General features: G+C 40.7%; 1 protein-coding gene across 3 annotated transcripts; it reads left to right on the top strand.

Annotated features, from left to right (window-relative positions):
• The first annotated feature begins 4,048 nt into the window (after positions 1 to 4,048).
• On the top strand, positions 4,049 to 15,337 carry LOC103717701 (uncharacterized). Of its 3 annotated transcripts, XM_039125917.3 has the most exons (9): positions 4,049 to 4,745; positions 5,728 to 5,775; positions 5,931 to 5,990; positions 8,362 to 8,448; positions 8,537 to 8,641; positions 9,832 to 9,945; positions 11,279 to 11,379; positions 13,875 to 13,986; positions 15,002 to 15,337. In XM_039125917.3, the coding sequence occupies exons 1-9, from the start codon at positions 4,080 to 4,082 to the stop codon at positions 15,128 to 15,130; spliced, it is 1,422 nt and encodes a 473-aa protein (XP_038981845.3). In that variant the 5' UTR covers positions 4,049 to 4,079; the 3' UTR covers positions 15,131 to 15,337. The 3 variants fall into 3 exon arrangements, with proteins under 3 accessions (XP_038981845.3, XP_038981847.3, XP_038981846.3); XM_039125919.3 differs by lacking the exon at positions 11,279 to 11,379 and having other exon boundaries at positions 4,056 to 4,745; XM_039125918.3 differs by lacking the exon at positions 8,362 to 8,448 and having other exon boundaries at positions 4,058 to 4,745.
• The last annotated feature ends 6,492 nt before the right edge of the window (positions 15,338 to 21,829 follow it).

The following is a 21,829-nucleotide window of genomic DNA, read 5'->3' as shown; positions in this document are numbered from 1 at the left end:
CCTTAGTTATATTTTTAAATCTGAATATTAGTTAGCCTTAAGTTTTTTTTTTTGTTCACTGTCAAATCCCTGTGGATTCGATCTCGGACTCACCGAGAATATTACTTTGCTACACCCTATACTTGGGGTATTCTACATTTAATTTTCCTTTTTAAAAGAGCAAGATTAAAAACGTAGCAGCTTTGATCAACATTCGGTATACTTCGCTATCGCGTACCGTACCGCATATCAATATAATAGATGATACCAGAGATCCGGTATCGAAATAGCAAATATTGTCTTCAATATTATTATTAATATTTTTTATTATTTCTTAATTAGTTTTATATAATTTTTTGTCCCTGGGGCGGATACAATGGTATCTTCTTCTTTTTTTTTTGGTCAAACGGTATTTCATTCATATACCTCTAACGTGAATACAACCAGACATATTGAAGAAAAGTAAACAAAATAAGGCGTGTGGAACGCCATCTAAACTAGACCAAAAGACCTCCCCAGTATGCCGGGCAACATAAGAGGCGACCCAATCTGCTGCACTGTTTGCCTCTCGGTAAACATGGGCAACCTGACAGGAGATCAGCTCCCGCACTAACTCCGGGTGTCCCGTATCAGAGGGTGGCCATCACCATACATGTCCACACCTCGTATCCAGTCAATCACCGTAGAAGAGTCACCCTCGAGAACGAGTCTCTCGGCCCCCAGTACTCGCCTCGCAAACCAAACACCCTCCCAAGCAGCCTGCAGCTCTGCTCCCACCGCCGAACCGCCGAGAGTGCTCTGTCCCCCAGCAGTAATAAAGGTGCCCCGATGGTCCCTGATCACGAAACCCACGCCCCCAGAGGCGCCATCCTCCGCCATGCCACCATCGAAGTTCACCTTAAGATAACCAGGGGATGGGGGGTACCCAAGAGAAGTAACTGAACCTGGACGCTGAAGCAGCAGTGCAGGTACCCCAGATATCCCTGGTTCTTCCAGGTGGTGCCGACGTGGTCATCGTAGATATCTCCGCTGCCTGCCTCAGAGCTATCTCCATCACAGCCCGTGGAGTCGACCGCCCACCCTTGAATAGACGGTCATTCCTGGCTAGCCATATATGATAGGCTAGGTAAGCCACAATAGAACCTGTCTCAGCAACACTCGGCCTCCGAATAGACATCTTTCACCACAGTCTCATTTACAGCTGCTTTCACTATGCTAAGATGATTCATACAAGATGGATTTTTATTAATGTGGATTTTATTTTTTATTCAAATTTTGTTAGAACTTTGTTTAGTATTTGTTCATACATAACTAATCATTTGAATGGAGCTGTTAAATGAACTTCCTTTTTTGAGGCAAGATTAAATGACATTACATAAACTTTGTTGTTCATGCGAATGTGTACAGACCAAGAATGCACAGCTGATAGCAATGGAGTTAGAATAGAGATATTGGTGTATAACTTGAGGGCAGTCGATCGATGTGATTAATTTTTAACTGTACGAGAATGCAAACAAAATTATTAATAAATTTTTCATGTGCGAATATAAAGCGACTCAAAATATATTTCGATGTATATAAGATAATCTAATAGGTAACAGTTATTGCAACGCTACAAATGCTGCTTGTCTAGAGAGCAACATTTGATATGCAACTCATCGTTAGTCACCAACGTAGCCTAATTCGACCGTCCCATCACACCCTCCACCCCTCATCTCCAACATCATTGCCTTCAAATGGCTTCCACGTACAGTGAACTCGGCCAAATCTTTAAGGCCATCTCCCGATGCCAAGAAAAAGTCAGGAATGATCTTTTAATTTTCAACAAAGTAACTTCTAAAAAATAAAAACACATAGTTTTATATAATTTTTTGTATTTGTATAAGAATTCCTATCTTCTATATTTATATAATATTTTTGAATTACCCCGGTTGTTTATATAATATTAGTTTTATCAATACATCCTTCAGATTTTTAAACTATTATCATATGAAACCTTGTCTATAACTTAGAAGGGTAGAAAGAATATAAGTAATCACATCTTAGAATATGTTTGAGCATTTGTACTTGATTCTAGATATATATTATTTTATTTTTTTTAGTCAATTGCTGTTATAGAGTTAATTATCAAGTACTTGTTATTCATAATTTAATGTTTAGACCTCGTATTTTATATTTAATTAATCAAATTCTTAAAGGAGAAATAGTTTTAGCTTGATTAATTGTTTAAGATTTAATATTTGATACTCAATGAGAACTGGATCCGATTCCGATCTTCACCCGACCCTAACCTGATGCCAGTCCAAAGCTGATCCTTCGGTGTTAGACCCAAAATCTTAATGGAAGTAGCTTTATGTTTAGGGAACTCGAAGCCGACCCAATACAGCCCTTGTTGGGCCAGAAGTATTGGACTTTGATTTCCGTAGACTTCTTGGCTGATGAGACTTCAATTTTCCCTGTTAAGATTTTCTTACTATTCTTACTTAATTTCATGTAACTTTTTGTCCCCTGGGACACTTACGATAGTATCTTTCTATATTTGGCTGCATGCCGAGCTCCTTTCAGCTTCGGAGTACAAGAACTATTGAGGAATAAGAAGGAATCAGAAAGTTATCTTAAAAAAAGAAGGAATCGGGAAGAGCTAGAAGGCCCATAAAGTGGGAGAAATTAATAAATCCAAAGGCATTGCACTTGTGTCGATATTAATCACCACAATTTCATTTATAGCTGCCTTCACTATGCTAGGAGGATTCGTACAAGATGGTCAGGAAGGCCAGGGTACAAGAGTTCTCGAAAAGAGCACTGCTTTCGTGACAGCCCCTACAAAACAATGGTGTTCAGGCTTTTTCCAGGGCCTAAACACCATACGTGCTAGAATTTGAGATTTGAAAGAGCCATCACATATGTTGTATGCCAATCTGTGACGGATAGTAGGGTCTAAAATGAAAACTTAGTTGCTACTTTATTACGTTCCTCAGCCTCTAATTATGTGGAGATATTAAAACTTAACCATTGAGATCGTACAGGATAAATTATTAGATAAAATATCTGATGCATGTCTAATTGTATGATTGAATGATGCTATGGATCAGATCTATTCCGATTCGATGAGCTCCTATGTTGAGTCTAGGTCCAAAATCACCATCTCAATATTTCCGGTCGAGTCGGGGGTCAGACGCGGCAAAGGTCGTCGATTGGACTTGGGTCTCTGGGCCCGGACGGGCCTGTCCCATTGATGCCACTTACCTGCTACGCCCACGCTTACCCAGACCAGAACGTCGCGTCAATGAGAAGAGCGTAAATCCAGTTTCGGCCTTGGGTTGTTTAGTAAATAACACCGGTTTACATCTTTCCGAGTAGATATTTGGGGGAGCTGTAGCTTTATTTTTTTTATTTTATTTTTTGTTAAAGGGTGACTCATTCGGTATGCAGAGCTTCCGAGGTAGCTTCCCATCCTCCGCCCGCAGGGTGCTATCGACATGGTTAGCCACGTAAGTGACCACCCAATCTGCAGCCTTGTTGGCTTCTCTAAAAGCATGTTTCGCCTGGATAACCTCTTTATCCATCATCATCATCCAGATATCACGAAGCAAAGGATGGTTACCAGCAGCGACTCTCAGACCCTCCTGGATACGGCTGATGACCATAGCCGAGTCACCCTCCAAGATGATTGAGCTAGCTGAGAGCACATGCTGAGCATATCGAAAATCCGCCCAGATAGCTATGTAGTCAAATAACTGACTGCCTCTTGCTGCAGCAACCCTAGAGTTCGGGTCTCTAATAACGAATCCCGCTCCACCCTTTGTTTCTCCATCCAGTACCGACCTAAAATTGACCTTGAGGAAGATAGGAGGTGGGGGCTCATAAGTGAAAAACACCGTACGAGAAGCTGCCAAGACAGAATGGGAGCTCCAGATATTCTGAGCTGTCAAAGGTCCTTCCGAGAAGAAAATATGACTAATTTCTGCCGCTTGAGCTTGGATTCTCTCCACCACGAGCCTTGACGAACCTTTGAACATTTTTTGTCAGCTATATCTAGTATGGTGTGCTGCACAGGTGGTTCTAACCATCTCGTGATGTAGCTTTATTAGGCCCAAGAAATGCAGGCCAGCGATCACCAAGAGCGTGAACGCATGATTCGCTCGACTCGCCTGGTCAGCTTGCCCGAGTCACGTCTCCTTATTATCCCACCAACATTCCCACGCCGTCGGCATCGACGACCCATCCGGTGTTTCGCCGACGTTCCTCTCGGCCCAACCATCCAAAGCCCGTCATATACCCCCAGGACTTCTCTCTTTTCTAAGCGTCTCGTCTCTTCCCTCGTACCCTCCCATCCCGGCCGCCGGGACCGCCCTCTCCCTCAGACGATGGATCGCGCCGGAGACTACTCGTCGGGATCCGATTCCTCCGCCGCCGCCGCTACCGAGGACTACGTCCACGTCTCCAGCGCCGATCCCCCTGTGGCGGTGGTGGCGGCCGAAGAGGCGGCGCCGAACCCTAACCCTAACATTCGCGCGGATTCCGAGCTCCCTGAGGCTCCGGCGTGGAGTTCTATCGAGGAGAAGGCTCGTGCTTCGGTTGCCGCCGATGATGAGGTTCTTGGAGGGCTGGGAGGTCCTGACCTGGATTATGTGGATGGGGAAGAGGAGCGGAAGAGGGTTCTTCCGGAGGAGTTGTCGAAGGGCGTCGCGATCTTAGAGTGCGAGTCCTCGGCCGAAGGAGGCACCTGCGACGTGTACTTGGTTGGAACCGCTCACGTTTCTCAGGTTATCTGATCTGATACCGTAAATTTTCTAAACTTTGGTAACCGTTTGCAAAGAAAAAGACTGTCTTGAAACATTGGGAATCGTCCTGAATTCTTTTCTTCTTTTCTTTTTTCCCCTCTCCTATAAGCAAAAGAACTGAGCTGAATTCATTGATCCTGGTTTGCTTCTTTTTTCTCTCTCTCTTGACGGAATTATTTAGGCTGTCACGGCATCAATTAGTGTTCTTGATTCTTATGTTCAATGTGCTGAGTTTTCTAGTAGATTTTGCCGTCAGCGGTGGTATTTCAATTTTCATTTTTTTTTTGCTGTAATGTGCCTTATTCATTGATAAGATATAATTTTTGATATCAAAACTTTGCTATCCAAGCTTCAATCAATGATTTCGGTTTGTTATAATTTTCTTTTTCCCTTGTGTTCCGTGGATATGGATGCTAGAAAATAAAATTAGAGTTTTTGATTTGAGATTTCATTTAACTGCACCTGACTTGAATCACAATAATGTTGGGTTCTCGATTATGGATTTTGCTTGACTATAATTCTCCAAAAATGCTGATTTCTTGATTTGTAATTTTGCTTTACCACCGGTGGCCAGTAACACTGGCTTCGTGATTTGGGATTTCACTTAGCTGTAATTCACCAGTAATGCTGGGTTCTTGTTTCTGTATTTCATCAATAACACTGGGTTCTTTATTTCTGATTTCACTTAACTGTATTTCACCAATAACACTGGATTTATGATTTGTGATTTTCTTTCACTGTAATTCACCAATAATACATTCCAGGGTTCTTGATTTATGATTTCACTTTATTGTATTTCACCAATAATGTTAGGATTCTTAATCTTGGAATTCACTTGATTGTAATTCACCAATTTATCTGGATAAATTTTATCATCATTGACAAGATTGTAGGTTATGAGACTTTTATGTAGTGTTTGACGTGCAAAGGGAGTTATATTTAATTTTTATCTATGACAATGCAGGAATCATGCAAGGAAGTTCAGGCCGTCATCAGTTACTTGAAACCACAGGTGCTTCTCTATTGAAACTCACCAACCACTTGATTGATTGATGGATCATTTAGCAGGTTAGCTGCCTGCGTTAGAATGTTCTCTTTTACCTGCAAAAAGTTCAAGTTTGCCGAACAAGAAACATGCATTTCTTGATTCTTTTTTTTTGAGTGCAGGTTGTTTTCTTGGAGTTGTGTTCGAACCGTGTTGCCATCTTGACCCCCCAAAATCTTCAGGTATGAACACCCTTTCTGTGATTTCTTTCTTTAACATTGTCACTAGGAGCCATTGTTTCTTCAATTTCTGTGAATACTTGAAACTTATTTCTTTTAATCAAATTGTTACTACTGATAGTTATTAGTTTCTGTGGAATTGATGTACAAGATGTAACTATGAATAAACTAAATTGCATACAGCCTGGATGAAATGCAGAACACCTTCAAACATGAAACTGTAAAGGGGGTCAAAGCATTTTCTTTTCTACAGATATAACAGATGTACACATATTTCATTTATGGGAAAAATCAGCTTTACTGACATGATATTTATGTCTAGCAATCTTTTTACACCTTCATCAAAATTTTATGATATTTTTTATTTGTCAAAATTTGTTAGGAATGTTTAAAATCAAAGCCTAACAGTATTCTTTAGACTGTCCTTTCAGAGTTGTCCAGAAGCATCTGGCCTTTGATACATGATGGGGGGTGTTTTCTTGGCAGCTAATCTTAAAGTTGTCTATTGTTATGTCCAAGTATCTTTATTTTCATTCGTATTTTTTAATATTTTGATTCATTGATCATGTTAATGCTCTCCTATATCCATTGTAGAACCGATAGAGGTCTTGACCCTATTGAAGTTAAAAGCATATGATTCAATATTATTTTTCTGTTTATATGGTAGAACTAATTGTCTGCCATTGATCTAAAGATTCAATTGCGATGCAATATTCATGCTGTAGAGGGTGTTGCTATTTTTTCCATAGTATTTTTTATTTCATTTTTGGTTTCAGCATTCACTACTCTAGAAGCATCTCTTGATTAATTGTTCACGACTTCATTATTTTAGATTATAATGAAAATATACACGATAGCCTAAGAAGATAAACAATTTTTACTTCACATGAGGGGTGGAAGTAAGCCTTACCCCATCTATTTGGGTGAAACTTACCAAGAATCTGTTGAATGTATACTGTTTCCTTCATCAATAATGCTGTTGCATTTTGCCAATATGGTTTTAAAAACTTTGTTAACCCGGCAATCCATAAAGCAGACATGTTCATCACTTTTTATGGACCTTATCAAAGATAAAATAAAGTAAACACACATTTGCGAACATAATAGATGCTCTCATATTACAGGTCAGTGCGCCTAAAAATGTTTGTACAAATACTAATAATGGCAGGGGTGTGATGGTCTAGTGAAATTTGAAAAAAAGGACTGTTTTTTCAACAAAGAAGGGTCAGTTTTTTGTAAATTCAATAATTAAGTGGATATTTTCTGCAGCAGACCTGTAGACGAGGAGCCATTCAAGAAATCAAAAAAAGTACAAAGAAGTACTGCAATTTTTTTTTTTTTTTTTTAAAATTTGGATACATTAGTAGTAATTGTCTATAAGAAAATTGACTAGGCTAGATGAAACAAAATCATGAATGTATGTTGTTCATCAGTGAGTTCTAGAGACTCATGGAAAATTGTTATCACATTATGAGCTTTAGGAGCTACAAAATTGATAAGCTAGCTACACAAATACTCAACTACATGAATCTGATGTTAATTAACGGGACCTAACAATACATATTGAGGATTATGAGCTATGATCTTCCATGAATAATAAAGAACAGAGTTGAAACACAACTACCTGATTTGGTGTGAACATATCTCCGGTGGAACTATAGTATTGAATGCTTATATGGTTCGGGATGATATAGTATCAATTAATTTATGAAATAGTTGTTTGGTAAATTATGGATGTTAAGAAATCTCCCCTATGCTGATTCAAGAATTGTTACTATTGTTGAAGTGATATTTCCTGCAAATGATCAAACAAAGTAATTTCATACTTTGATTAAATAGAGCATGAGGATTTCCTTGAATGTTAAGAGACATGAAACTATGCTGATCTTACTCTACCCCTTGCAAGAATTTTGACAGCATATTCTGACTTATGTCTAAACTGAAAAAGCTCCCCAAAAAAAAAGTACTTGTAGAAGCTTTATTCTCTGCTTTTGTTGGTTTATTTATTGGTTAAATAAACATATTGCATAATAATCCAATAAAGACTTGGTATGGGGCCTGATATATTTTTCTTTCTTTTTTTTAATGCAAACAAGACTTTATCTTAGGAATGATTATTACTAGCTTTAGCATATTTTTTGATGAGGTGTGTTGTACATATCCAGTTATGTAAGAAACACATAACTAGCAAAACCGTTGCTGCTCTTGAATCTTAATAGCATAAGCAAGATAATTCTACTATATTTGTAGATGACATTTACAGTATCACTGATTTTTCTAGTTTTTATATTTCTAAATCTCCACTGTGATTCAAATACCACATCTCTGAGTACCTAAGTTTCATATTTTATTTTTTTACTTGTTATTCTATCAGGTTCCTACTTTGAGTGAAATGATTGACATGTGGAAGAAAAAGAAGATGAATACTTTCGGAATTCTCTACAGCTGGTTTCTTGCCAAGGCATGCTCTTATTTTCTTACTTCTGCAGTCTCAATTATTAGCTTTTGTGGTACCTTGGGAGTTCATATTGTCTGGTTGTTTTTAATAGGTTGCTGATAAACTCGAGGTTTTCCCTGGTTCTGAGTTCCGAGTGGCATTTGAAGAAGCAATGAGTTATGGAGCCAAGGTTATATTGGGTGATCGTCCTGTCCATGTATGATTCAATTTTCTTACATTGTTTATCTAGCTATCTTTGTTTTGAGTAGTTGAATTTGTTGCATCTCTATGGAGCTGTTTGGATGCCTATTTGTTTCTATAAAACAGATAATCATTATACATGATTCTGCAAAACAGGTCCTGTCCATGTATGACACAAATTTCTTATATTGTTTTGACTAGTTATCTGTGTCTTGTCTAGGTTGAATTTGTTGCATTTCTAAGGGGCTGTTTGGATGCCTGTTTGTCTTTCTAAAACAGATAATCACAAAACATGATCTCTGCAAAAAAATGGTTTTATGAAAAAGGGGAGACTTGTTTTTCACAAATCTCACTTTCAGGTTTTATGGCTTGTCAATTTTGACAAAACATATTTTATGGAAAATAACTAAACAACCATTTTTGTAAAACCTAGTTATTATTATTATTATTTTTTTGTAAACCTGTTTTACTAAACTTGTAAACCAAACAGGCCCTAAAGAAATTTATTTGTGAAACTACTTTGCCAGGACTGTTTTGATTTGTATCTCATACTGGTTTCGAATATCTTACTTGACCTGTATGTTCTTTTTTCCCCCTGTTACACTTGTTGAAAAAGTCAAAGCTGAAATGTTGAGGAATTGACATTTTTTTTCTTCACCCAAGTGTCAGCCAGTTCAAAATTCCACCCACTGTTGGTGTCTGGAATGCTTGTACTAGATGCTTAATTATCTGCAAAACATCAGCCACTAATTGGTTGTACCAAAGTAGTCTTACTCCTATGTGCTTTTGGTCATTTTTTTCCTCACTTCTAATCAACTAAACTTCTGTTGTACATATATTTCTATAGTAGGTTGCTTGGATACTTTTTGGTTTGGAACAAGTTTCTAGCTACTATAATTCTGCTTGGTCTAGTTACTATGATTGGCTCACCATTGATTTTATATGTGGTGTCTAGAGGGAGTCACAGATGACAAAATGCTCTTGTAGTCTTGGATTTCATAATCCATTCCTATATAAGAATTCAGTTGGCATGGATTGTCAATGTTTTATGACTGGAGCTTGGCTACAAGTCCATCTTAGTTCCATGCTCCAAGAAGTTAACATCAGACAATGTTAAATGAGTTGTAGTTGTTCCTACCATGCATCCATCAAGCAATGCAAGATTTCATGATGCTTAATCTAATCGTGCATTCTTCTTTTTGATAGATCACCTTGAGGAGAACTTGGGGCAAAATGACATTATGGCATCGAGCAAAATTTCTGTACTATATACTCTTTCAAGCAATCTTTTTACCAGACCCTGAAGATCTCAATAAAATGGTAAGTTGTCCTATAATTTTGCTATCTTAAATTTTAAAGATCTGCTGTGATTTCTTTATATCATGCATTTTAGCTGTGTTTAAAATCATAGGTTATGTTGCATTGCACTATGCTATCACCTGAAAATGAGATAAGCATGCAGTCATCTATGCAATCTATAGTTTATCAGCTTGCCTTTATTTTTCAATACAAATTTTGATGGAATATGATTTTATAAGAAATACTTGAAGTAGAAAAGTTACTTTCTGTTGTATTTATTGCAAGTAAATAGAATGTTGCATACTAAATTTGTGCTAGATGGAGACCAGCATGATTTTGCATATTGTACAATGTGCTGATTCTAGGCATGCACCAGCATGAAAGGATATTCAACACCGGCAAGGCGGCAACAGATGTACAAAACACTAACCTAACTATGAGAAGAAGCTGCCAGGCATACATAGATCTCATGAGAAACACAAAAGAAGGTGCAAGGCATTTGCTTTCACCTCAGATAGTCACTTGAGCATCTCAAGTTCAAGGTGTACGACTTCAATTATATGACCTTGTGAAAAGCATTAAGATATTCGTTAAAGATCTTGTTTTTAAGCATTAGCCAAGGCAGGCCTCATGTATACATATCTGAACAGTACTCTAGTGTTTGTTTTATCGATCTTTCTATTTAAAGCTAGCTGTTTCATTTATTCACAGAGGGAAACTATGATATGGAATGAGCTAGTGGACCAAATAAAAATTCGGTGCTCTGTATTGGAGTCAGCCATAGAACCTTACCCAACCCTAACATGTGACATCAAAATGTGAATCCAAGTTTTCTCCAACTTGAACCATGTGCAGAAGCTCCTTGGTCAGCCTCTCCCGCATGCGCATTACATCTTGCCATTAATCTTTATATTCAACACTAGGCGAGACTTGACCTTTACTTGAATCATATATCACAATCAGATATTTTTTTCTTTTTTATTTGTGTTTAACTAATCATTTCTTTGGGCTGCTTAACACAATACTCATATCTTTCTAGTTCGTGGAAATGAATTTTGTATGATATACCATGCTTTAGAGCTTTTTTCTATGATGTGTATATTACTTTAGGGTGCCCTTTATTCTTTTTTGATTTATTCTACCTTGTTTTTCTTTAGTTATTATAGAGATAAAAACACAACAATCACTGATCTTTGTATACCACATGCATATGTAGCGAAGTTATAAATAGTTTTGAATGATTGCATGGTTCCTTGTGTAGTTCTATAACTAATTCATGCCCAAATTTTGAAATGGTCTTCGAATTTTCTTTTTGCTCCATGGTATGATTATGACTTGGCTGTACCTATTTCAGTTGAAGGAAATGGATGATGTTGACATGCTAACTCTTGTGATTCAAGAGATGAGCAAGGCATTCCCCACTTTGATGGAGACACTTCTACATGAACGTGATATGTTAGTTTACTCTTTTCCTTCTTATGCATGCTTTGATACATAACTTCCATTTTTTTCTATTATGTAGACTGGTGGGTAGGGCTGAAAATGGGTCGGGTTATATCCGACCGTATCCGTTTCTGTATCCGATTCGGATCAGATTTTGATCTTATTTTTTTGGTCCGATCGGATCCGGATACGGATTCGAATATTCATTTCAAAAATTTTCCGAATACGAATATGGATACGGATACACATGATTTTTCCAGATTCGGATTCAGATCCGGATATCCGTTTAAAAACAGTAAGTGAAAAGAAGAAGTTGAAGTTAAGTTAAACCAGAGAACTTCTTAAGTGATTAACCAAACCTAAATTAAAAGAAAATTCAGATATCGGATGACCGTCACTTAAGATAGTAACTCAAATACGAAATATCCTATTCGAATAAAATTTTTCGAATCACCCCGCATGCCTGAAAGGCTCAAACCTCTTGTTTGTCTGTTTCGTCCCTCTTTCCTCTGTCGTCTTCAAGCAACTAGGCTTTCAAAGGTTCCGTCCATTTTCTAGTTTCCACCTAGCAACTGCAATCAGCTACAGTCGTGAGATACCTTAGAGGAGCCATAGATCCTGTCTGCTTCAGTGATGAGCAATCTTGAGCAGTATCTAAAAGTATATCCTTTATAAAATTGTTGGTTTTTGTTATTGATAAATGCTCGTTAAAATTATATTTTTTTAATTGAATCTTTTCTTTATGATCAAGTCTTTATTGCTAGTTTTCATCATTGAATTTTGCTCAAATTTGATTAATATTCGAAAAAGTATCTGATTTATATTTGTATTTGGATAAGAAAATATGGATATGTTTAATATTCGATTCGTATCTGTATCCGTTTATAACAAATATAGATATGTTTAATATCCAATTCGTATCCGTATCCGTTTAAAATAAATATGGATATTAATTTTGATATCTGTTTAATATTCATATCCGTATTTGTTGAAAAATATGGATATATCAATATCCGATCCGTATCTGATCTGTTTTCAGCCTTACTGGTGGGTGCAGTTTCTTAAATTAGAACCTTTTGTAATGCTTTATATTGTTTTCCCTGATATAGCTATTAATTGTTATGGTGATAGCTGAAGCAACATCTCGTCCTTCTTTTCTCCATTGCAGATAATTGATACATGGTTTCTAAGTTACTAACTGAAAAATCTAGAATAACCACATTATATTGAAAATCAATAATTATAGGAGTAACTCGTGTAACATAAAATGGATGGTATGTTGAGCATTCTACTTGTTAAAGACATGTTTGTATGTGTTTTATATTAAACTTCCCATAAACCCTTCTTTCTAGTCGCCATCCATAGGGACCTTTATCCAATTGTGCTGTACTATCTCTTCCAAACTGCATCCCTTCCCTTCTCATTCAATATCAACAAATAGATGGCCCCCTCTTCCTCCATACTCTGATGTTTTGCTGGATTCGAGTCAATTGTGAGTCAACTTGATTAATCCACCTCAATGTAGTTGAGTTGCAGTTAGACAAGACATGGCAGAGATGGAAGATCTCTGTGAATCTCGAAATGATGAGGAAGGTATGTTACATGGATGGCTTGATATAAATAAATCTGATTGGAGGTTGTGTGAGAGATGACTGCAGGGAGGAGCATCCAAGTGTCATCTTAGCAGACCCCAATGGCCTTGGGAATTATGAATGATTCGATCTATAGTCACTTGATGCGGGTCCTGTGAAAATTAATAAGAGAGCACTTGGGAAGTGGGTGCTGGGATGAGTTTCCGAAGAGATTCAAAGCAGGTATGCCACTAGAAACAGAAGTTTCCTGCTGCTATGGCTTGGTCTGGAAATTAGATTGGATGGTGTGGACAGTGGTGGTGCATTTACTTGATAGTGGTATAAGTTTTGCTATTACCAATTCAAATGTCCTTTAAAATTATTATCTTGGAATGATCCTTTTATCTGCTTAGAATATAGAACAAAGCAAGGCATGCACCAAACTCCTGCAAGACATCTGTTGGAATTTATTTTCCCATGCAATGAACCGGAAAGTTTTGACAGTGAATGGCGGGAAGTTTGAAGGGATAGCGGAGGCTAAAAATCCAATTTGGTATGAGCAAGTTTGGAGCCGGCTATGTCTGACATCTATTTTGATTCAGGATGCACTGCAACCACATGTTTTAATTTACTATTTTACTGTTGAATTTATACGACCATGTAAACCAACCAAAAAGATGCCCTCTAGTGCAATTTCCAGCTGCAATACAATCTTGAAAGAGGATTTATAGCAACCATCCAGAGTATGGAGGATAAAATTACTGGGAATAGTTTATGTAGTTGTCAGTAACACGTACTGTAGACAACTGACTCTATCTCAAGTTCACATTTGTGCTTGTTACAATCCATTATATATTTTTGGGGTCTGCTTAATGTAGAAATACATATACCTTCTGTTTTATATTGTATTTAGCCTTTTTAGAATTGCCTTTCCAGGTATATGTCATCTACATTGTTAAAGGTTGCCAGAGAACATTCTTCAGTAGTTGCAGTTGTTGGCAAAGGGCATTTGTCGGGAATAAAGAAGCACTGGAAGCAGCCTATTGAGGTTAGAATCTTTTTCATATTGTATGTCCTGAACTTTATGTGAATTTGATTCATAATATTCCTAGAATGATATTGTGACCAAAGTTTCTAGCTATTCATGAAATGTAGGTCGAGACTGGAGCATTCTGATTGCTGTGTCAAGATTTGTGAAAACTATAATGAAATCACATTTTGAGCATTATGCATATTAGCAGTATTTTAGTTTGATAATTTTATTTTTTAGAAAGCATTGCGAAATTACTAAAAGTCCTTAAAGATTGTCACTGGAAATGTATTATCCCCAAGTAGTGGTAATCCTGTAGCAAAAGGTACGTTTTCTACTCTATTAGATATTCTGTTCTAGGATGTTGTGTTTGCAACTAGAATTGACCTTCTGTAGTTCCTGTGCTTTTTTTTCTCCTGAAAATGTCTGAAATAGCCAACAATTGGTTGACATCTCTCATGAATCAGTAACCTCATCATTAGGCATTGTCTGCATGGAAATTAAACACGTCAAAAAGCGATTTTTTTAAAAAAAGAGATTACAGAAAGAATGTGAACTCACTTGTTCTGTGGATTATGCTGGTAATAATTTTGACACAAGTATATGGAAGATAAGATTTACCGCTCAGGCTGCCATCTATCTTGGGAAAAAAAGAGTATAATAATGAAATTCGTTGCAGCTAAACAAGGTTGCTTAAAAAGTATACAGAAAGAGTGCTTGAACCTGCTTGTGGAATATCTCATGCTGGTAGTTGACATTTACTCATATCCAAGGTGGATATGTCTAGCCACTATGCTTGTTGGAACAAAAAGGAAAACAATCATCCAATAAACTCTTCCTCTTATTCTACTCTGACCAGGCCACATTTGATCCTGTGATACCAAATGTCATGCCTAGGGCACCCAGACAGAGTTCTGATAGCGAAGTAATTAATGAATATAGATGAGATTATCTGCTATAACCGTAATTACAGAAGGTGTTTATTCTCATATGCCTCATATGTCTTAATTTTCTTCTGTCTTGTATGTTGCAGGTAAAGCATCTATTGGAAGTTCCTGCCAAAGGTGCAGGTCTTTCTCGGATGAAAATCTTAGCATCTTTAGGTGTGGCAGTGACCGGGGTTGCCATTGCTACTGGACTCTATCTTGTGGGCAAGAGGTGACACGAGATAAACAGAAAGTTCTCAACTAGACAAAAGCAGTGCAAGCAGTTCACTTTCATTTATACTAATGATAGTTTCATATTTAATCGTGCTTTATATTTTCTATATATGATACAAAAGTGCTATGTTTTCCTGCAGTTGGAATATCCAACAGCTGGAATATGATAATCTTTCAGGTTTTTGGATGCGGTCTGTTGGTTGCCAAAATTTGAAATCTATTCGTAGTCCTATACAAGTTTATCATGGACCCGACATATCAGAATCTGAAGGGTTTGGAAAGGGAACGCCCTTGGAAACTGTTTGTTGGCATCTTGACGCAAATTTACATCACAGGGTGTTGGGCCGGTTCCAAATGGCCACATGAACGACGTTCCTTTTTTCTGCCAGGCATCATGTTGGGCTAACATCAATGCCAAATAGGCCAATTTTCACCTATAAACCTGGTCAAATTTTTTTGATATGCTGTAGTATAAATAAAAACATAATATTTTGGAGCCAAACTAGGATTAAAGTAAAAGATCATCTGGATTCTATTTCACAAATGATCCTTTAAAAGGTATCGACTCTGGCGGGCAATACTTTAATATATTGGATTGTCCTTTTGATCTTGAAGGACCATTATATTTGATCTGGAATATTTTGGCTATTATGAATAAGGTTGGGCGGGGTTCGGTTATTTTAAATCTGAGTAATTTTTTAAGCTTCATGATGTTGTACTATCCATCAAAAAGTACAGTGCATCATGCAGTCAGTCTAAATTTCATTATTTAGATTTCAAAAAAAAAAAAAAATTTGGGAAAGATTTTGTTTGGGTATCATTCTTTTTTTTTTTTGGTAGAATTTTAGCTATTTCATGCTTATATTCACTGGTCATGCCGATTTTAAGAAATTAAGTTTTGTTTGAACTTTTCTGGAAAGGCGAACATTGCTACTATAAAAAGTTATGTATCTCAGTTTATTATTCATCAATAATAATAAAAAAAAATTAGATCCTACTTTTATTAAATTTTTATTTTTTTTGAAAAACATAAGATGAGCTGGTTAAAAAAATTCTTTGTTTTCTCCAATTGTATCTTCTTTTTTTTTTTCGTATTCTCCTTGATTTTCTAGTTTACTCGGCTATCAACTTCAGCCAGTGTTGCTGGGAGAGGGGAAGGAGGGTCAATGGGGGGGGGGGGGGGGGGGGGCGACCAAGCAGTCGAGCTCCGCAAGCAACGCGAGTCGCTAGTGCTAGCCCATGGAGGAATCCTGGAACACTAGTGCCTCTGTCTTCAGGTGGTCTGCTAGAGCTTGGCTGCTTATGATTGGTAGTTTCTTATAACAAAGTAAGCCTTTTGGATAATGTTAAGTTTTAAGAGAAGAACAGCCGTCATCAACGACATGATCGCCCATGGATTGCTAAAATAGCCATGCACAAGCTTTGCATGCCACCTGAGCCATCTCGACTCACAGAAGGCGTTCGCACCCTGATACACTCCCTCAAGGTACCTCAAGGTAATTAATAGCCTTCGTATCCAAACACCACACGGTTGCCCAGTGCATTGAAGAGGGATGCAATGCCAGTGTCATCACCCAGGCCACGATCGATGATCCACGAACATTGTCCAATTGTCAGTGGCTATCCCCTTCTCTGGAGCAACGCCACATCCCTCGCGGTGTTGGAGCTGTCGATGATGGATTCCACGAACATGTAATTAGATATCCACCCAGTTGGGGTAGCATTGCTCCCAGGAAATGAGGTCTCGGGGAACAAGATTTGTGCAGTCATCAACCGAATAGCTCGGATTTTCAGGGCTCATTATGGAATGAAATGTCCCAAAAAGCTAGCAGCGCTTCTCACTTCGACCTGCACGCTAGGCTCTACGGGCTCAGTCACTGTGTGGTTGTATAGTGCGAAGGTAGAAAGTGACAATCATGGCTGTGAATGAGGATTTGCTGCAGCAAGCCAACACCTTCAAGTTCAAAGAGCATGTCGACCAGCTCTCATCCTCTATCGAAACACTTCTTTTTGATGGTAAGGGAGGCAGGATGTGATGGGGACATCAGATCTCTTCATCCAGATGATCCTGAGCCCCCGGATTGAGTCAGACCCGGATTAGGTCCATTTGAGTCCGAGTTATTTTCTTTTATTGCATTATTTGTTTTGTTTTAGTCAAGTCAATTTGGTCCATTATTTTGTTATTAGACTGGTCAATTGGGTTTATGTAATTGGGTCAATATGTAAGGTCTATATAAAGACCACCCCTCTCATGTATGAGGCAACTGATGATGGAATGAAAAAACCCTAGCATCCTTCTTGTTCTTCTTCTTCCTCCTTCTCCCCTTCTCTTCTTCCTGCGTCTCTATAACCTCTTCTTCCTTCTCTCTTTCTTGTTCTTCCTTCTTCTCCTCTTTCCCCGCACTTGTGCTGCATCAACTTGATATCAGAGCCCCGGCTTTGCCCCTGTTGCTCAAGCCACGATCCAGGTTCTCTCCCTCAACCTCCCACGGTCCACCGTCCTTACTCATTCACCCCACCAAAATCCCACCCGAAACATCATCCCTGTCTCTTCCCCTCGGTGCTCACCAGAAGATCACAAAAAAAAAAGAAAAAAAAAAGAGAGAAGGTCCCTCCCTCCCTCTCGGTTCTCATCAAAGACAAAAATAGGGGAAAACCCCTGTTCATCGGCCCCGTCCCGCCGGCCGCCAAGCCCGCGGCCACCACTCCCACGCTCCACCGCCGCTGCATTGTGCCACCGCCAGGCCGAGCGCCGCCTCCTCTAAAGTGTCGCCGCGTGCCCCGAGCGCTCCGCCACCATCGGGCACCCTGTTGCCGCCCGCGGAAGCCTGAAACTGGCTGCCTGCTCGTGTCCACAGAGGGGACCGCCGCCGTGGAGCCCCGCGGTCGGTTGCCGCAAGACTGTAGCCGCTGCCGCACCCTCCGTCCGCCCGCAGCCGCCGCCACGATTATCGGCACGTCCTCCCGTAGCCATAGGGAGGTTGAAGAAAGCCCTAACGGGTAAGTACCGAGCCCGTTAACCCACAACCCGTTAGCCCGGTTCCACTTCAAAAAAAAAAAAGTTTCACGTGACCCGCACGTGACGGGTCTGTAAAGGGTATTGGATCGGGTCAAACCCGTTATCCCGAATCTTAACGGTCTGAGTTTTTTTTAAAAAAAAGAGAGAGAGAAAAAAAAAAGGGAAAAAAAGGGAAAAAAAAACCCTTACCTATCATCGCCGCCTCCTCTTCCTTGCCGCCGCCCTCCACTGCCCCTTCCGCCGCGCTCCGCCCTGCCTTCGCCGTCGCCACCGCCCGCGTAGCACGGCCTCACCGTCACCGCAGCGCCGCCAAACCGTGCGCCTCCTTCCCCGTGGCCAATCGCAGCGCCGCGCCGCCCGTGCCTCGTCTCCACCTCCGCGCCGCTAAGCCTCCTCATCGTCGAAGCTACCGCACCGAGCCGCTGCCACCTTCTTCCCAGATACCACATCCGAGCCGTCGTCGACCGTCCCCGCCACCCGGATCTTCGCCACTCTGACAGACACCCGAGGCCCACTGCCGACCCGTTTCGGGCACCTCCCCGCCGGAGTTCGAGCCATCTCCGCCGCTCTCGCGGCCTCCATCACCGCCGCTGCTGCTGCTCTACCGCACCGCCTCCTCTTTCTCCGTCAGCCGTCGGTCCCAATCTCCCTATTATTTCCCCCCTCCTCTCGGCCGTAACTCAACCGAGACACCCTTCCTTCACTACCATATCACACCAGAGCACCCCTCTCTCCTCATTAGCCTTCGGGCCAGGTCCGAACAACACACCAGAACCCCTGCCGATCCATTGGTCCAAGAGGGCCCTCCTGCCAGTCACTCCTATCAGGTCCGAGATGCGCCCCTGAGGCCCATTTTCAGTCCCACCACCGAATTTCTTTGATCAGGCCCCCAAGTTGCTGATATCAGGTCCACCGAGTTGCTATGATTCGGCCAGATTCGCGCCATCCGACGAGCCGACTCGCCGTGCACCGATCGTCGCCCTAGTCCATGAGCACACGATTCTGGTCGACTACTTCACGACTAGAGGTGATCACGGGCCTTCTGGCCCGCCCAGCCCGCCCGGCCCGGCCCGAAATTTTTCGGGCTTGGGCATTGAAAAAGGGCCCGTTGGTCGGGCCTGGGCAGGAAAAACGGCCCGACCAAAAAAATCGGGCCAGGCCTGGACACTTTAAAAAAAGCCCGATTCGGCCCGGCCCGACTATAAAATACTGATAATATTTTTTTAAAAAAAAGAAACCCTAAAACTAAAACTAAATCCTAAAGGACCTAAACCCTCCCCCTCCCCTCGCTGAGAGCCGCCGCGACCCCCCCCACCCCCCACCCCCCCCGCAAACCCCCCCACCCCCCCTTTCCGTCGCTGAGAGCCGCCGCCACCCCTTCCCTCGCTGAGAGTCGCCGCCCCCCTTCCCTCGCTGAGAGCTGCCGCCACCCCCCCCTCCCTCGCTGAGAGGTGAGACTTGAGAGCCGGCGCCCCCCCTTCCTTCGCTGAGAGCCGGCGCCCCCCCTTCCTTCGCCGAGAGCCGCCGCCCCCCCTTCCCTCGCTGAGAGCCGCCGCCCCCCCTTTCCTGATAGCCGCCCCTGTAGCCGGTTGCTGCCGGTTTCCCTGTAGCCGCCGCTGCTCTCGGTGTCGTCGCCTCTTCAACGACCGACCGGCAGCTCTTCGCGTCCTTCTCCCCCGGACGGCAACCTCCGCGGCTCCGGTCACCGAGTCACCGGTAAGCTTTTTCTCCTCCTCCTCCTCTTTGATCCCGGATGAATTTTGCCCAAATCCTTCATAGTCAAGCCTGGATGCCCGGATCTTCCGAGTCGGAACTCAGAGAGGGAGAGGTGGGGGGGGAGCGGGAGAGCTCGGAAGTTCCGAGTCGGAACTCGGAGAGGGAGAGGTGGGGGGGGAGCGGGAGAGCTCGGAAGTTCCGAGTCGGAACTCGGAGAGGGAGGGAGGTGGGGACTTCGGAGCTTCCCATCGGACCGGGTTTTGAGGTGGGGGGGGGGGAGAGGGAGGTGCCGACTGCCGACTGCCGAGGTGGTTACGAGTCTTCCCCGTAACATGGAAGAATCTAGTGAGGATGAAGATGACGAGGAAGAGATGGAAGAGGGATTACATGGTTCGGTCATTTAGATATTCTATTAATAACTCTAATAATTATTCATGTTCAATCATTAACAATTGCTAATATTTTAATTTTATGTTTGTAGGTTTTGAGAGTTAGAAGATGCAAGGATGTTCTTCTACAGTTTTCTATTATGGAAGTGGCTTCAAGAATTATGATTACATTTACTTTTGAAATTTGAATGCACAAAGATGCATGTTTGTTATAATGTTAATGGGACAATGTAATTTGAATTTTGTCTAAATATGTAATTGTCTAAGTTTGTAGTTTTTATTGTTGGGTTGTAATTCTCAGTTGGACAATAGTGTTGTTTCATACATTTTATTTTCTTTCTATTGGCTTGAAGATGCAATTTTTTTCTTTTTTAATATTTGTAGATATATCCAAATTACAAAGTTTGAAACCACCACCAACACTATCTATTTGAAATAGGCTACTTATATGGTTAACATTAACCAATTAACCATTGGAGAAACAAAATAAAGATAGAAAAATACATCCAGTTTTTGAGAGCCCATTAAGCTGTTAGGCCATTTTGGCCTATTTCTAGATTCCAAAAAAAAAAAAAAAATCGGGCCTGTCGGGTCGGGCCTGGGACCAGATTTATAAGGTCGGGTCGGGCCTGGACAAAAATTTAAGCCCGACAGTCGGGCCGGGCCGGGCCGGGTCTGGGCATAGCCATCGAGCCTAATTTCTGCTGTAGAGCCCGGCCCGAGCCCGGCCCGGCCCGGGTTTTGATCAGCTCTATTCACGACAGGTGATAGGTTTTCACTTTTCTTGGGCTTGTTCATTTAATTATGTTCTAGTTCTCTTGCATGATAGCCACATTTTAAAAACTTACTTTTGCTGTCCAAATTCAGAACATAGAAACCCTACTTTCAAACCCATCCTATTCGCCTTTTAATCTAGATATTAAATTAGCACACCCTAGCAATTGGACATTTCTCGGTATTCTTCGATCAGATTACTTTAGGATCAGAACAACTGTACTACTTGATTGCAATCTAATTTCTTAAATTGAATAATCTTAATCCTTAATTCTGAATAACCGAAGTAAAAATCAGTAACATTTAAACTTTAAGTTATTCTTGTTAAAACTTGCTGATCTTTGAAATCATAATAGATTGCATTAGTAGGTTGTCCTGCATCAAATTTGGTCGTACATCATATTTATTAGGGTTTCATTAGTGACATTGCATTTCACATCATCACCTAGTATCATCATTGCATGCGAACCTGTAGTGATAGGGAGTACTATTTTAATCAACCTAAAACCCCTGTAGCTACCATGAATTCCGACATTTTGAGGTCTCTCATAGACCAGATCGCTGCCATGCGGGCTGGATACAAGGAATTCAAACAAGAGATCCGTGAGCTCATGCAAAATTCTAGGACCCCTACACCGCCAACCCCTATTGCAGCCCAACCTAAAATCGTTTGGTTGCACCACCTGTAATCCTTTCCCATTTTCTTGGGCACCAAACCCAATGCTCAAGGTGTCAACAATTCGACCACATAGCATCCCAATGTTCCATTAGGACCTACCTGATTACTGAACCAGAAGTTAGGA

The sequence above is a fragment of the Phoenix dactylifera genome, chromosome 1, assembly GCF_051530095.1.
Source record: "Phoenix dactylifera cultivar Ajwa chromosome 1, Ajwa_hap1_PhDact_Kaust_v1.1, whole genome shotgun sequence".
Classification (NCBI taxonomy): Eukaryota; Viridiplantae; Streptophyta; class Magnoliopsida; order Arecales; family Arecaceae; genus Phoenix; species Phoenix dactylifera.
This window is presented reverse-complemented; position numbering and strand designations above follow the sequence as displayed.

Bases quoted from the DNA above. Each gene is read 5' to 3' on its own strand.
- LOC103717701 (XM_039125917.3), top strand. From the start codon at position 4,080: ATGCAGGCCAGCGATCACCAAGAGCGTGAACGCATGATTCGCTCGACT. The intron at 8,642-9,831 runs GTATGATTCAAT...TCTTTTTGATAG, and splicing joins TGGGTGATCGTCCTGTCCAT to ATCACCTTGAGGAGAACTTG. The intron at 13,987-15,001 runs GTTAGAATCTTT...TGTATGTTGCAG, and splicing joins ACTGGAAGCAGCCTATTGAG to GTAAAGCATCTATTGGAAGT.